At 38.7% G+C, this 16,919-nt stretch overlaps 1 protein-coding gene across 1 annotated transcript in view; it reads left to right on the top strand.

Annotated features, from left to right (window-relative positions):
- Positions 1 to 16,919, top strand: part of VPS13D (vacuolar protein sorting 13 homolog D) — a 96,161-nt gene that overhangs the window by 32,489 nt on the left and 46,753 nt on the right. The window contains exons 36-53 of the mRNA XM_058855419.1: positions 43 to 249; positions 691 to 780; positions 1,816 to 1,956; positions 3,166 to 3,288; positions 6,201 to 6,306; positions 6,632 to 6,784; positions 7,366 to 7,501; positions 8,506 to 8,553; positions 9,313 to 9,463; positions 10,103 to 10,313; positions 11,436 to 11,683; positions 12,333 to 12,524; positions 13,078 to 13,204; positions 13,683 to 13,825; positions 14,624 to 14,754; positions 15,005 to 15,180; positions 15,297 to 15,420; positions 16,000 to 16,235. Coding sequence (XP_058711402.1) covers positions 43 to 249; positions 691 to 780; positions 1,816 to 1,956; positions 3,166 to 3,288; positions 6,201 to 6,306; positions 6,632 to 6,784; positions 7,366 to 7,501; positions 8,506 to 8,553; positions 9,313 to 9,463; positions 10,103 to 10,313; positions 11,436 to 11,683; positions 12,333 to 12,524; positions 13,078 to 13,204; positions 13,683 to 13,825; positions 14,624 to 14,754; positions 15,005 to 15,180; positions 15,297 to 15,420; positions 16,000 to 16,235 — 2,743 coding nt within the window. The remainder of the gene's footprint in view (positions 1 to 42; positions 250 to 690; positions 781 to 1,815; positions 1,957 to 3,165; positions 3,289 to 6,200; positions 6,307 to 6,631; positions 6,785 to 7,365; positions 7,502 to 8,505; positions 8,554 to 9,312; positions 9,464 to 10,102; positions 10,314 to 11,435; positions 11,684 to 12,332; positions 12,525 to 13,077; positions 13,205 to 13,682; positions 13,826 to 14,623; positions 14,755 to 15,004; positions 15,181 to 15,296; positions 15,421 to 15,999; positions 16,236 to 16,919) is intronic.

Below are 16,919 nucleotides of genomic sequence, written 5' to 3'. Positions count from 1 at the left end.
GAAAGTAGGTGATGGTTGATTGGTTGTTTGCTTTTATCTAAGGTGATTTGAAAAAAGCAGCAAGTTGGTTGTTTAAGAATGCTGATCCTCTGAAATCAGTTTCCCAGACCTCTTCTGGTCGAGATAGCCAGGGGATTGTGCCCTTCCAGTTCGTCTCTGGAGTGAAAATAAAGGCAGAAAGTGTCTGCATCTGCTTTATAGATGACTGCATGGACTGTGACGTTCCTCTGGCTGAATTAACCTTTTCACGTGAGTGTCTGGTTCTGCCTTGGCATAAAATGACTGTCAGTTCTGACTGTGTTCAGCATCATGCTCCTGTTTGTCAGGACTTGTCAAATTTCAACTGACAGTGTCTTGGTGGTGCAGGGTATTGGGGGTTCCTTTATCTCTGTTTAAGTTTTGGTTTTAAGAAGATTGCAGTCTTTGTAGGGTTAAGATTCTGGTTTCCCCTTTTTTCATCACGAAACAAATGGAATCTGTCCTGAGCAGAATCCTAGGGAGGCTCTGTATTGTAAGGTTTGGCTGTTTGCAAACGTTATTTGAAGAGTATTATGATGGGCTTTTTGTACCATTTCAGTTTAAAATACAAGACCAAACCTTCCATTGCTTGCTTGACAGTTCACAAAATCAGGAAGTTTGATTGTTTTGCATTAGTTTAAATTTCACTTTTTTTCTTTTTTTTCCTCACAGGTTTAAATTTTCTCCAACATTTGAGAACCAGCCCTGAGGGCTACGCTCATTTTACCCTCTCTGGAGATTACTACAACCGTGAGCTTTCAGGTGAAAGACCTAGGGGGTTGCTGTTTTCTCCTTTAAGTTTAGGAAACAACCTTTCCTACTACAGGAGCCTGAAGTTCACCCACTATGAAATGCCTCTAAGGGAAAAGGGAAAGGTTGACTTTTGGGACTGTGTTAAACAGTGTGATCCTAGACAAGATATCTTGATTTGAGATCAGTTGGAGGGATGTGGAAAGTGGAGATTTTGCTGATATGAAAGTGGCACTCAGGTTTTCAAATGGAATTGCATAGAAAGGTTATCCAGCAAAGTAACAGTTTTGTAACAAGCTGCATTGTCTCTGCATTCTGTTCTTTCTTTAATTGTTTGGTGCATTCAGTTTATTACTTATTTCAGGAAGGAAGAGCATGTGAGGGCAGGTGATTAGGTTGAAGACAAAGGATTAACATAAGAAGACCATCACAATTTATATTTTAGATACAAAAAAGCAAGTTAGGCCTCAATACAGGCCAGATACTGACAAAAGAAGTAATCTAGTTGTGTGGGTTTTTAAACTTAGAAACTGAATTTTCTGTTACATTACTGGTGACAAGCACTCAGGAATTATCTGTCAATAGCAGGGTAATATTTTTTGTTTTAAAATATACATTGTTTTTAAAAACATGTTGGGTGGTTTTTTAATAGCTTCTAGACCTTTATCTTTTGTGATACTGAATAATAGCCAATGTAACATGTAATTGTGTGAAAATCATTGTCAAAGCTATTTGAGAGAGCTTAATTCCAGCTAGATTAATTATAAAGCTGTAATTGCCTCCCAGTGCTTTAATTGGAACGAAGATATTTCTACAATACCCTACATATAGTATACATGGTCTAAATGGAGGAGCTGGACCAAATTTGTATTAGGTATTAAATTAAATCCATAGGCTTGCAACTTCATCTTGAACACAGATTAAATATACTTACACAGATTAAAAATAAAGGATCTAATGATGAAAGTTTCATTATTAAATATGTAAAGAGCATTGCAGTGTGGCCTCCATGTGTGCAGCAGAGGTGATGGTTTGTGTTTCTCTCAGGCTGGGAGCCATTTATTGAGCCGTGGCCGTGTTCAGTGTCTTGGCAACAACAAGCTTCGAGCCGCCTGCACCCTTCCCGCCTGAAGCTGGAAGTGAAGGCCAAACCACGGCTGGATATAAACATCACCTCTGTTCTCATAGGTATGTGGGAATATTCCCTGAGAGCAGCACTCTACAGTCTGGTTTTCACTGCTGAAAATGGCAGACATCTGTAATTAAAGTGCTGCTGGCGTCCCGTGGAGGGAGCGGGACCGGCCCAAGTCCCTCCATTTCCAGGATACTGTACCAGGTGTGTGTTTAGGCAGCCTCTGTCCTATCAGATGGTGTCAAAGTGTAAAGACATGAGCTGCATATGTTAAAGGTTAGTAGGAGTTTTTCCTCTGGTCATACGAATTATATCAAATTTATATGTTATTTGAAATTTATTTTTGATCAGAAACAGGCTTTTATCTAAAGCTTTCCATACTTCACAGGGCTTAAAAATATTTTGATAAGCTCATAATTTTTCAGTATATTGACAGGTGTAGTGGGGAGCTACTCATTTCAGTTCTTCAGTTTCTGAGTACCTGAGCTGTCAATTCCCACCTCTGGAAATCAAAATATTTTGTTTGTCATTAAATCCAATTTCATGTGAGCTTCTGCATTGTGGAGCTCTAATTCTGTCCTAATAATAATCTCTATTCTTCCCAGGAATAATGTTGCTAATTCAGAATTATTTGGTGGGCACAATAAAAAATAATGCCAACAGCTGAGCTTGGAGATGTAACAGAAAAGCCTTCCTTGGTCCTTTCCTTCCCCAAGGAGAACCTGAGGGTCTGGCAGAAAGAGAGGGAGCCAAGGTGGCAGGAGGAGAAGCAAATCAATGATTCCTAAGATGATGCTTTTTAAAAGCAGTGATAATAAGTGGTGAAGCCGGTTTGTGATTAATATTGTGCCAGAGGACTCAACTGGTGTCTTGATATTTATGCAGGAATGTGCATGTGCCTCTTAAAAAGAAGCAAACCCCAAAACCCCTAGGAGGTACTTCTAAAATGAAAATATTTAAGGTTAATTGCCTCGGCAGGGAGAGCTCTTAGATTGGCACAGGAGTATCTTAAGAACATGAAATTCCACTGAAAGTTTTTCTAAAAAATAAAATCTTAGGGATATATATTTTTTTAAGACACTGCTGGGATTTTATGAGCTGTTGTTTGTCTTTAACTTATGTAAGTGACTCACAGAAAAAGCAGGGAAGTGAAACTTCTGCTTTTAAAGTGGAGTAATTTGAGTGTGATGAATTTAACACACTTTCAATGACTTTGTTTACTGCCACCTTGGAGACATTGGCTGTCTGTGCTTACATTCCTCTAGAGCAATACACATGTACCAAGCAGTCCTGGATGGAAGATTATTGTAAACAGGAGGAAGAAGTGAATGTAATCAGCTCAGAAGACTGGATGGGTTCTTCGGTGGATCCCCCATGTTTTGGGCAGAGTATGTTGGTCATTAATCACACTTTATTTGAAACAGTCCTGACACACATGGTCATCTGCCTAATGTATTACAAACATAAGTATTTTTGGCTTCACAGAATACAGTGATTTGTTAGAGATGTTTGGCAAAAAAAAAAAAAAAAAAAAAAAGACAAAAAAGCTGTTTTCTGTTCAATTATGTTCAGTTCTTTTAGAACAAAAAGCTTTCTGGCTGCTTAGCTTTGAGTAAAAGCTTTGCAGTGCTAGCTCTGCTTCCTTTCTGTCTGCCACTCTCAGTTAATGAGTGAGTCTCATGTCAAGGATTAAATCAGAGTATTGAGTTTAGGCTGTGGGCAGTTCAGAGAGGATCTTTTTCTTTCTGTACCCCAGAGACCTAAAATAACTGAGTTTCTGAAAAAAACAGTCATGAAATAGTCACCTGAGTAACAGCTCTCGATATGTGGCAGGTCTTTTCAGCTTATTTTCTCCCAAAGTTCCTTCTGGAAGGAATTTAATCATTTCAAATGCCAGCTTAGTGTAAGCAAAAGGGTAGAGACTCACAAGTGCATGATGTGTATCTTCCCTTCAGCATGCAGGGGAAGATCTGCCTGTATTTGTGTGCATTTTCTAATCTGCTAACTTTGTCTTTCCTGTCTGCCAGGCCTTCCTCTTGTGTACCTTAGAACTAGGAGTACAGCCAGTTTGACTAACCTAGAGCATCAGATCTATGCTAGAGGTACTGTACAGCACACAGACACCAAAAAGGTGGTTTTCATCTTTGGAAGGTTCTTGCACAATAAACACTGTGCTGTATGTGGGACTTGCTGGTGGATTGGCCTCTGTATTTAAAAATAATCAAAACCCAAAAAGCCCTCAAGCCAAATAACATGACAGCTACTTTGAGTCTGCTAAATTTAGTATTTTTAGTATTAGTGTATTTCATGCTGTCATTCTTTGGGTCTTTCAGGAAAGAATGGAGAAATATAGCCCAATGTAGAAAAACTGTGTTTGTGAGGAAAGGTGTATGAATTGTTGACTATTCAGTATCCCTCTTCTAGAGTACAGTGGGATTAAAAATACTGTAATAACATCAGAATATTTAATTTATATTCTAAAAATATCCATCTTTATATTCAAAATACATATTTGTGCCTAATTTAGCATATTTAGGTACTTAAAACTTTCAAGTGCCTTCAGAAGCACAGGCTGTTTTCAGTAAGCCTTAGGAAGAAAAGCATTCCAAATAAATAATTTGTTAGTTTGGGTTCTGTTTGACAGGACAGGATTTGGGAAAAACCATGCAGTATGAAGTAAGATTTTTCATTTATTGACATTATAGAAAACAAACAGCACACTTGATAATTGTATAGCCCTGCAGAAAAGTTAAGGGATGGGAGGACAGAAAACTTTCTAGAATTCTACATCTGTTTCCTGTTTGAGTGCCATTAGAAATATTTTCTCTGAGTTAAAAAAAAAAAACAAAGTGGAAAATTTTGGATTATTTTTCTGAAATATTTCTCTGTTTGGTTTTTTTTTCCTCAAAAATCAAACAAGCAGCAAAATATCTAATATTAATTGCTTGGCTTTTAATAAAGGTTGCAGCTAAATTATTAAATTAATTATGAAAAAATCCTCCTGGTAATGATAGTCTTTTTTTTCAGGCAGTAGTCTCAAAATGCAACTTTTACATTTCTTTTGAAAATCAGGCCATAGTCCCAAAAAATTCTTTTTTAGAAGTCTCCAAAGATAAATTGGCAGTAGATTAAACACCAGTGTAAAAGTTCATTTGGCTTCTGGTCTAATTTTGTAGAACCTGGGCTAGCCAAAAAATTATATAAAGTGAAACTCAACACTAAAAACATGTATTTTCTTCTGGCAAAAATCAGAGTTTTGATTTTCAAGGGTTTCATCTTTGTGCTATTTAATTGGAAATAACTTTCTCTGTAAGCTTTAGATGAGGTTTAAGTCTCCATGGACAATGTGAGGGTCCACAGTTGTCTGTCATGATCAGTAACTCCTTCAAAAACTTTCCTGCCTTCCCCACCTCACCCCTGCTTGCCTCTGGAAACCTTTTGGAGTGACTTCAGATCACTTTTCTTTAAGCAGCTGATTTATTGTGTGTGCCTTCTTTCCACTTCCCTCTTACCAAAGATGTGTCTATTGAGGGAGCAGCCATTTATCTTCCTTTTTAAGTAAATTACTGGATTTGGGAGGGGTTTTTCTGTGTCCAAACTCAGTAAGTGTTTTCACAGATTCCATGCACTGCAGTGTGGAAGATGAGAGTAACACTTGTGTGCCTGTTAGAAATTTGTGCTTGGAAAAAGTCATACATGGGATGAGTAGTATCTTCTTCTGGTGTTTGCTGTCCCAGCAGTTTAACAAATGCAGATTGCCTTTGATTGCTCTCAAATTATTTTCCATATTTCAGTAGTCTTTATCCTGCATAGGAAAGTATTTCTATTGAAAGTATTTGAGAGTAAAAGTCCCTTTAAACAGAATACTGGTTAACCCTGTATTTGTCACATTAAGTGCAGCATAAATTGTAATTATAATCGAATGTGAGTTCAGTATTTCATGAGCATTTGGATGTATGTAAGAGGTTTCTGATTATGCTTGGGTTTTTAGTTAGATTTTCTACATGTTAGGTGTAACTGAAGGCATAATATTTTATAAGAGTGGATAAAAAGAAACAAAAGAACAGGCAGATTAAGCTCAGTTCCAGGGGGGTTTGATGTAGGGGAAGAATGTCTGTTTGTTTTGTACCATTTCTGTACTAGTTACTGATGGTAAAAACTTTGTAGGTAATCTGGTGTCCTGTTTGGGTTTATTTTGGTAGTGCAGGTTTGGTTCTCCAGCCATTGTGTCTCATCCCACATTAACATCTGATGAATGTTTTCCATGGCCATTCAGCCAAGTCTGTGTTCTGTTTTGTAGCTGAGATGAAGACCCCAAAGCGCAGGCAGCCGTTCGTCCCCTTTGCTCTGAGGAATCACACTGGCTGCACTCTCTGGTTTGCCACCCTGACTACGACCCCAACCCGGTAAGGAGCTCTTCAGGGATCACTTCAGTCATTTTGTCTGGCTCCTCTTCCATGTCAGCCCAACCCTGTTGTTCTTAATGATTTTGTTTTGCACAGACAAGTAGGCAACTCCCAGTTGTCCTCAGTTAAGAGCCTCTTCTTTGACACAGAGAGAGTTTTAATATTAAACAAAAAAGATTTTTCTTTTTCAAGACACCTAGCAGAATGTGGAAACCAATCAAATACATTCATGGTGTGAATGTCTTCACTGCAGGACTGAGGCAGACTAAAAAGCACTTGTAACTTGAAGCGGTCATTTTGTAAAATGCTGTGATTCTCTTCACAGGGCTGCGCTGTCTCACAGTGGGAGTCCAGGTGTTGTTCCTGAGGAAAACGGGACGTTGCTGGGTGATGCCCATAATGTCAGTGAATGGCAAGAGGTTATCACTGGGGAAGAGGTTCCGTTTGAGTTTGAAACCAGAGGGAAACTCAGACACAGGTGAAGGGACCAGGCCATGAGATGTTCTGACAGTCTCGTATATGGAACAGTTGTGAGGGCACTGGCAGGTGTCACATTAAAAGTGGATTTCTTTAAAATCTGCTGTTGATGTTGAGTTTCTATTTGTAATACTCTTGTATGGAGTAAAATTATAATCTCTCTGGTAGAGCAGCAACTATTGCTGTTGGTGGCAGCTGTTCCTATATGTGAGTTGGATCATTATAAGCTCTCAGGAGGACTTGGGGCCCTTGATTGCAAATCATTGTCCTTTACTTTAAAGGACTGTTGGGGCAGTGTTGATTGTTATGAGAGATAAGGACTAGAGCTTGTTAACAAATATGTAGCACACTTCTGTTTTTGCAACATAGTTATGTGTCTGTGTGTTCCTTAGGACAGGTGGAGTAATTAGACATAAAATCAGGTCCATCTATCCAGGAAATGGAAAATCTCCTGAGCAGATTTTTAAATGCTTCAGTGAGATTCTCTTAACAGAATCCAGAGGATGTTTGTGGTTTGAACTGTTTGGTATTTATTCTGTATAATAATGCTTAGTAGTAATTTAACTTGATGTAATCTGGTAGGCACACACATGATCTAAGGATTCATCAGTTGCAAGTGAGAGTAAATGGCTGGGAAGAAGTGAGTCCAGTGTCTGTGGACAAAGTTGGAACATTTTTCCGATATGCTGCGCCAGATAAGAATTCCTCCTGTTCTACTGTAAGTTCTCATTTTGAGTGTTCTAAAAGAATATGTAAATTAGGAGTAATGATGTCTGTAAGATTTTGATCTAAAAGCATCTGCTGGATGAGATTGTCCTCTTTTTAGTTAGCCTGGATTGGGAGAGCTTGGAGCTGCTGGGCTCCTAGCTGTGCAACCAAAGCACAGCCAGAGCAGTCAGCAGTTCATCTGTGCTTGGCAGGCAGAGCTTCCAGTGACAGAATAAATGTATTAGTGACAGGCCATGCACTCATGGGGACTGAGCTTTAAATCAGCCCAGCATTTCAGCAGCTACTTTTATTTCTTTCATTGCAGGAATGCTTTTCGTGTATTTAATTTGCTTAAAATAAACAACACTGGCAATTTCCTGTAAGCCTAGAGATTGTTTTTGAAGTATGTGGCTCTGTAGACAAAATATACTTGTCATGAAGGGAAAATGCAGTTGTAATAATCAGCAGGCTGGCATTTGGTGGAGGCTCAGTGATAAAAATGGTCTTGTGGGTTTCAAGACATAGTTTAGAGAGTAGCTACTGGAAATTGTTGAGCACTGGGCAAATAGGAGGTTGAGATAATTTTGATATAAAACAGAATTAAATTTGATTTGAAACTGCTGACAAGAGCCAGTGGTCTCTTACTTGAATTTTCTGATGTTTCTATATTGAAGCATAAAAAAGATCATCTCTCTGTAATTTGAATATTTAAGGAAAAGGATGCAAATTATGAGATTATGATAAATTAATGAGAACTACTGTTCAGCAACATCTGCTGTAGAATTTTTCTTTACAACAAACCCCCTTAAGCTTAGTTTTTTTGTGTGGAGAGCAATATTACAAACAATGTTTGCTAATCTAGTTCTGACATGATTCCAAGCTTTACTGAAGATCAGGAACACAAATTGATGGAAGTTTATTCTTCTGTAGTAAAGTTCTGTGTTAAAGCTGAGGGCAGTATCTTAGAAGTTGAAAGCTGAACTACTTTAACCTTCTTGTTTACTTTCCTCCCAGCTTGGAAGCCCAATAAATAGAACAAATATAATACATCCACAAGTCTACGTGAGTATATATTTTCATTCTTTTGAGAGCTACTTCTGTAAGAGTAGGGAAACTCTACAAGTGAACTGGCTTTTCTATCCTAGAACTTCTTCAATAAAAAGGAGACAAAACTTAAGCAAACAAAGTGCACTTCCAAATCAGAACAAATCTTTATGATTTACCATTCCTCACTATTATAAATGTTTGAAAAATGGGTCTTAAATTCCAGTATATGAATTCTAGCTTGTAAACACATACTGAATGTTGTTCTCAGGATCCAAGTGGCAATGGCTTTGTGTGATGTAGAAGGTAAAACACCACAGCAGAAGGGCAGCTCTGAGTGAACAAAATATGAATATGTTAACTCCAAAGCTCCACCTTACTTTTGAGTTTTGACAGATAGGAATGATGAGTGACTGGTAATTATATGAGGTTTAGGCTTAAAACTCCATGGATTTATTAAATAATGTAATAGTGAGATGATGTATAAAGTTCTTCTCTTGGGATCTGTGTTGTTCTTATTTGAACTTGCATCATTTTGAGAAAGATAATGAAGTTAGTGCTATGTTGAATTGCTTTTTCATAATTTTACTGTGCCTTGAGGAAGAGATCCAGGATTATAAAGCACCATTATTGAACTATTTATACACCTTATGAATCCCACATGGTTGGACTCGGTTGGCAAGTTTTCCTCCAGCAGTTAGTGCTTCATAATGGAGGTGTCCCTCTTCTAGATATATTCATTACCTGAGCTTTTTAATGCTTTTAAATATCTTCCAGTTTTCTTCATTGCCTCCAGTTCGTGTGGTGTTTGAAGTCACCATGGAGGGGAGCGCCCGGAAGGTGATAACAGTGCGCTCAGCCTTGATGGTGAAGAACAAGCTGGAAATTCCAATGGAACTGCGACTGGACAGTCCTTCTGCCCCTGACAGTGAGTGCTCTACACTCCTGTGACCCATAGCATTCCCTAGATACTCTGGGGAGTTCAGCTTTCTCCCCAAGAAGATTCACCAGCATCTGTAATGCTTCACACCAGAACAGACCTCCCTGGAGAGGATATGGGTCATGCTAAGAAGAAAACAGTCAGCAAGAGACTAGAGAGCCCAGCAGGATTTTTGGTTGTTGTTCAGATAAACAGGGAAAGCTGAGACTCTGTAAAGACTGGATCATATTTCTGTATGTAGTAAAATTGTCTCTTTAGCAGTAGTCTAGAGGGTTTTGGTGTTCCCATGGAAAAGTTTAGTGAAGAAATGTAATGATACACTGATAATGGAGCCAAAAGGTTTGAAGAATGAGGTTTTTTGAAACAATTATTTTCACTAAAGAATTTGAGTACCAGGAAGTTTTTTTTGGCTGTTTCAGATTTACACACTGAAATTAGTCTGCTGCCAGATTGTTAATAGAGCTGAAAATAACAGGTTGGTTTTTGAAACATCCATAGATCAGGAAGTGATTTACATTGAAATTAAACGTATTGCCTTTAAAATTTAAGACTTACTACTTCAAAATTTTATGCTTTTCAGTAAAAAAGAGCCTCTTTTGATATGTGTGCTTTCTTCTCTGGTTGCAGAGCCTGTAGTCCTTCCAGCAGTTATGCCAGGAGATTCCTTTGCTATTCCATTACATCTCACATCCTGGCGTTTGCAAGCCAGGCCCAAAGGAATGGGAGTCTTCTTCTGTAAGGTTCCAATTCACTGGACTAATGTCCAGAAGGCAGCAGAGGTGTGCAGCAGCAAGAGGGAGTGTCACTCCATGGAGTCCGAAAACAGCCGGTTTTTCAGGTAATTAAAGCCCAGTTCTTTCTCTCTAAGCTCTGATAAATTAAATCCTGTGGAAGTAAATAACAGGAAGGAAGATGCTTAGAGATGAAAGCTGCTGCAGTTTCATGGGATGTTTTATTGGGTCTGTTGAATGGTGAGAAAGCAGTGAAGTGTAGCTGCTCTGCTTCTGCAGGGCTCCTTGAAACCCCCCTGACAGTGCCTGTTAAACCTCTGACAATACAAAGCACATTATGAATATTTATTTTTAAAAAAAAAGAAAAAGTTAGAAAATAGGATGTGAGCTTACATTACATTAACTGCTCTGTCTCACTGAGGATAATGAGTGGTTTTCCAAAAGAGTGTTTACAAATATTCATTCTTTGTCCTCAATGGCCTCTGCTCACTTCTGAGGCCAAAAATGTCACTGCATATTGAGGACTTAATGGAATTTTGCAGTTTTCTGATATGATTGATTATGGGTTGCTCTGAATATAGGAAATACTGGGATAGGCATTGTGGAAATTGTGTCAGGGAATGACCTTTGCACACTATATAGTTACTGCTGTGTGTCAGTTTTATAGTTCATTTCCTAATACCCTGTTTTTGAATGCATCACAGGGAGCAAAATAAACAAATAAACAAATGAAGGTTTACCAAATCAGTTTTTCACCCTAACTAATGAAAAACTGAAATGTCAAGTGGTCAGAATAATGATATATCTACTGGGAAGAAGGACACATTCAGCATTTATGTTTAAGAACATTATTAAAGTTTACTTTAATGGTTAAAAATCTCTTTTTAGTAGCAGTTAAGAACATGCTTTTGCAAGTTTATGAAAGTTGGTTTTAAAGCTGGTAATTTCTAATAGCCATTTTCTGTTAGGTCTCTGAATAGACCAGTTTTTGGGAAACTAACTTTTGTCTTTGATTAAAATCAGAAACTTATGTAGTCTTACTGTCAGACATAAATATAAAATACCTTACCATAATCTACAGAGTGATTATGTGGTGAACAACTCTAAGTGCTGTTTTTCTTACCAACCCTGAGGTTAGAGCATCTTTGAGGACTCAGTGCAATACAGAAAGACAGGGTTTAATCGTTCTGTCAAATTCACTGACTTCTCACGTGTGTCGGCATTCCCAGGTTTTGTGTTGCCATAAAGAAGGAAAATTACCCGGATTACATGCCTTCCAGCATATTCTCTGACAGTGCTAAGCAGATTTTCAGGCAGCCTGGGCATACCATTTATCTCCTGCCAACGGTGGTAATCTGCAATCTGCTGCCTTGTGAGCTGGAGTTCTACGTGAAGGGTTTGCCCATCAGTGGGACACTGAAACCTGGCAAAGAGGCCGCCTTGCACACGGCTGACACTGCCCAGAACATTGAGCTCGGTAAGGCTGAGCCCCAGGGACCATTTGCTGCTCCTCTCTGTACCTCCAGGAAACTTGTTTCTGCAAGGATCTATGGAAAAATGGAAAAATAGCAAAAATAGAAAGTGTTTAAATGATAATTTCATTGGGTTGCAGGGCTTCTTATTTTTAATAACGAAGTGAACACATTGGGAAAAACCAACCCAGTATTGCCATCATTCCTCCAAATCTGTCAGCTGTCACTCAGAATGTTCCATGTTCAGTTCTTGTTTTCCTGAGAGTGGAAACTGGAGAGAGCAGTGGTGAAGAGGGGAATAAATCAAATAAGCTCCTAATATTTTGGGTGGTTTTGCTATATTCTTTTTGACAGAAATAATTGATGTTGAGGGTATATGTGGAGTTATTCAGCACTGGCTAGACCTGTAATGCCTAAATCAATAATTAGCCCTAAGCAGAGTCCCTTACAGAACTTGTTTTGCTGTTTGTGACTTAAGTTGAAGCATTTCTTCCTGAGGTCAGGGTTTATTATACTGGGCAAAGTTGATCAGGGTGAGCTCTATGAAATATTTCAGGAGATCAAGTTATGTGAAACACCAACTTAAGCACTTTTCAAAAACTCATGTTCGCGTGGGTGACATTTTATTTTGCTCTGCTTTGTTTTGTTTCACAGGGGTGTTGCTAGAAAACTTCCCAATCTGCAAGGAGCTGTTGATTCCTCCAGGGACACAAAACTACATGGTGCGGATGCGATTGTACGACATCAATAAACGGCTGCTCAACCTGACCATCCGGATCGTGTGTCGTGCTGAAGGCTCTCTGAAAATACTCATTTCAGCTCCATATTGGTTAATCAACAAAACAGGCAAGTTCTGTTCTAATCATGAAGTGGGAAATGAGGATTTCCTGTAGTGTTTTGATTTTCTTTCTAGCCAAATAAAGCTTTTCAATGCTACTTAAGAGGAGTAAAGGTTGTAAGAATTTATGTTTTTAATAGTGCCAGCAGCTACTGTTTGATGCATGTTACAGCAGATAACTTAGACATTGAGTTGAAATATTACAGATTTTCAAACATGAGCTGTTGTACCTCCCAATAAGTCAATATAGATTAGATCACTGTTAAAATTTGTGGTTTTCAAAGACTGAAATGCCTTGTGAAGGCAACGGTGTGAATTGCAGTGAGTCTGTGTGAACATCCACTGATACTTCCAGGTCTGCACACACCAGTCTCATGACCTGCAGTCAGGAACAGCTGTTTTAAGAAGATTAGATGAAGAACTAGAAGGAGAATTCATGCACAGTAATGGCTAAAATACTACAACAAAAATATGTTAATTTGAAATTTTTACCGTTCTCATTTTGATTTGTACAAAGGTGATGTGTAGTTTAACACTCTTTTCTTCTGTGTTTACTTAAAGGATTGCCCCTAATCTTCAGACAAGATAATGCAAAAACAGATGCAGCTGGTCAGTTTGAAGAGCATGAGCTTGCTAGAAGCCTCAGTCCACTTCTGTTCTGTTATGCTGATAAAGAACAGCCAAACTTGTGAGTAAGAAGGGCAATCAGGAGGAACTTTACAAAGATGAAAGTATTAAGATGACCTGTGAAATGATGAAGTTTTTTAATACTGTGTTGAACATATTGAATTCTTAGACATTTCCTACTGAAAGCTCCTTGGTTGGCCAATTCTGTTTTCAAATTTCAAATTTCTGTTTTCAAATTTTAATTTTTTATTTCTATTTTCAAAAAGATACACAAATGCTATCATGATTAATGAGTCTGGAAATTGCCAAGCTTTTTACAGGACATGGCCATGGAGTCCTTTACCAGTGTGTTGAAAGGGCTTATGGCAGAAATGCAGAACGAGTCACTCAGTAAGAGATTTACCATGGCTTCAAATGCTTCTATATCCAGACACAGATGTTCTTTTTCTATCTGGGCATGTGTTTGATCATCAGCATCGTGTTGCTACCTGATGCTTCATTTAAATTACTAATTCTTTGTGTTTTCTTCTTACCCTTAGTTGCACGATGCGGGTTGGAAGAGGAATCCATCCTGAGGGAATGCCTGGCTGGTGCCAGGGTTTCTCCCTGGATGGTGGTAGTGGTGTCAGAGCCCTGAAGGTGATCCAGCACGGAAACCGGCCAGGCCTCATCTATAACATTGGTAGGTGGTGATGGGAGCACTGGAAAACGCTGTGGAGCTCTTGGTGAGATACAGTGACACCAGAAACAGAACAATTGTGGCAGAGAAACAGATCTTCTTAAATGCTTTGGAGGCTCCAGAGAAAATTATTAAACAAAACATTGTGTTCTAAGAATTTTTATCTTTGTTTTGAATTGTACTAGAAATTAAAAATTAGTTTTCAGTTATTTTTTAATTTCACATTTCATTACTGATTGTTAATAACTACACAGTCAAACTGTTCTGCTTCTGTGGTTTTTGTCCCCCTGTATGTTAATTCTAAGTACATTCTAAATCCCATGACATTACTGTGATTATTTTGAGTGTCTGTGTACTGTAGCTGTTCAGCCATGTGGGTTTTACTCAGTGGTGCATAGGTTGATGTGCAGGAGTGAAGCTTCTGGATTCCTTGTGCTCCTGGTGTATGTGAGGTGTTCTGAATTAAATGAGAATCTGGAAGTTACTGCACAGTGATTGTGGGGGAGTTTTTCATATGTTTAGAAGTGAAATAATTGGTTCCATTGATATACCTGTGACTGGGAATTGTTTTGGGGTTTGTTATCTTCAGTATCTAAGTTGTACTTGAGAAATAGAGGGTGACAAATGGCATAAGATTACATTTACTGGTTAAAATAGTGTTCCAGTGCAAGGCAGTGGTATGGCACAAAGACTTCATCTCAGGAACCCAAGAACTAACTTGTGTTCTCTGTAATATATTGTGGCAGCTGCCTTTTTCTTTTGTAAATAACAGCTATATTTTCACCTTGTTTTTATTACCAGGTATTGATGTTAAAAAAGGCAGAGGCCGTTACATTGACACCTGCATGGTCACCTTTGCTCCCCGGTACCTGTTAGACAATAAATCAAGCTACAAACTGGCCTTTGTTCAGAGGGAATTTGCCAGAGGTCAGGTAAGAAACATCCTGGTGGTGACTCTTTAGTGCAGCACTGTACTGAGTCACAGCATCTGCTCACCAAGAAGAGCAGACTTTGTTCTTGGAGGTATTATTGGCTGGTTATGAAGATCTTCCTTGTTATTCCAATAGCAGCATCCACCTGACAGAAGAGTGGCTGTGTTTGTATTTTAGAGGTGCATAGGTTAATAGTGGATTTTTCAGTGCTGGGATTATTTAGCTATTATTTACCAATTTCTGTTCCTAGGGAACAAACAATCCTGATGGCTACATCTCCACCCTCCCTGGTTCCAGTGTCGTGTTCCACTGGCCACGGAATGATTATGATCAGCTGTTGTGTGTGAGGCTGATGGATGTCCCAAACTGCATTTGGTCTGGGGGCTTTGAGGTCAACAAGAACAATTCGTTCCACATTAATATGAGGTAGCTGTGACCAATAAATCTTCTGCAGCTGCTGTGTTTTGATAGAAGCAGCTGTTCAATGCTGCAGATAATGCAGATCAGAAATTTTACTTGTTTTGCACTGTGTTCTTGTTCAGGGACACCCTGGGAAAATGTTATTTCTTAAGAGTAGAAATTACCCTCCAAGGAGCCACGTACCGCATTGCGTTCAGCGACACCGACCAGTTACCACCACCTTTCCGCATTGACAACTTTTCCAAGGTAAAAGATCCAAACCCCTTATTTTTTCCTTTCCTTTTTTAAGTAAAAAAAGTAGTTCTTCTGTATTTGTTAGAAGTTTGAGCTGACTAACTTATGCCATAAAATAAAATGCAAGTCTGTGTATTTGTCTGTAATAACTGTAATTTTCTGAAGTTCTGGTAAAAATTGGTAGTACACAGCTATGTCATCTTTTTCAAATGATAGTGGTAACGTGGCTTTCATGAGTCTCTAAAAAGTCTTTACAAGGAAGAGAACTATTATCAGTGAGGGGGATGGTATTTAATCTGTCCTAGTCTCATCATTTAGATGAGCAGGGTTTGAGGTGCTCCATGGGCCTGCAGATGTTTTGAACCACAGATAACAGATAAAAGCAAAGATGATGTTTCTCATCCCTTTAAGACTCTCTACTTGAGACCTGAATGGAAGAATATGCACATGGAAATGATTGGGGGGTGGAAAAAAAGAAGTGAACTGAACACATTTCAGTTATCAGCTCCTGGTAAATGAGCAAATGATAGCAAAAATCTGTCTGATGAGCAATTCCTGTATGAACAAACTCCTCCTTGCTGACTGTTCCAGGTGCCAGTTGTGTTTAAGCAGCACGGGGTGGTGGAGCCCAGGCTGTCCACTGATGTGAAGCCCATGACCTCTCTGGATTATGCATGGGATGAGCCCGTCCTGCCTCCCTTCATCACGCTGACAGTGAAAGGAGCAGGCTCCTCAGAAGTTGTCTGCTGCATGAATGATTTCCAAGATAGCAAACAGCTTTACTATGAAAATTTCATCTATATTGCTGCTACATATACTTTCTCAGGGTAATTCTTTATATCTTTGATGGAAATATTTCTAGCGTTCATGTTAAGCTTTAATTAAGTAATATCAAATTATTATTATTGTTCTTTTAATGGTTACCATTCAGAAGTTTTTCACAGGAAGTTAAACTTTTGTCTGTCTTGTAGCTAGCAGAAGAAATGCCAAATTCAGAAGTTGTCTGGCTGTCAGTAATTTGTTTATTTTACCTCATTTGTACATGGTACCTTTGCTTTAGAGGTGCAGCTTGACACTGTTTATTCTGTCACAGTGAAAAGGATTTAGCATCTGGCATCTGCTGTGACCCCACTTTGTGGTCTCAGAAGAGTCAGGATGTTTGGGGTCCCCATCTGGGGACTTAATGTCTTCTGGTGTATAAAGGACACTTTTCCACAAGTCACAACTATTTACAACGTGCCTGTGAGGTTTGAGCTTGCACTGGTTTATATGCTACTGAAAACAGCTCTGGGAGATTGATAAAGGGCTTTGTTACTTTCCTCAAGATGAGGTAGAAAAGCATCTTTTAATTCATCTATTTTGCCTTTGAAATTCCTGGTTCCAGTGAGAAATCCAAGCCCCTTTTAAGAACATAATTCAAGTTACCAGCTTGCCCTGAGATTTCCAAACAAGAGGGGAAATCCCCCAATGTAAATGTTAGTCTGATGGGCTGAATTGGAAGTGTAAACTTC

The sequence above is a fragment of the Poecile atricapillus genome, chromosome 22 (assembly GCF_030490865.1).
Source record: "Poecile atricapillus isolate bPoeAtr1 chromosome 22, bPoeAtr1.hap1, whole genome shotgun sequence".
In the NCBI taxonomy this organism is placed as follows: domain Eukaryota; kingdom Metazoa; phylum Chordata; class Aves; order Passeriformes; family Paridae; genus Poecile; species Poecile atricapillus.
Note: the sequence above shows the minus strand (reverse complement) of the source record. Positions and strands in the feature narration are given on the sequence as shown.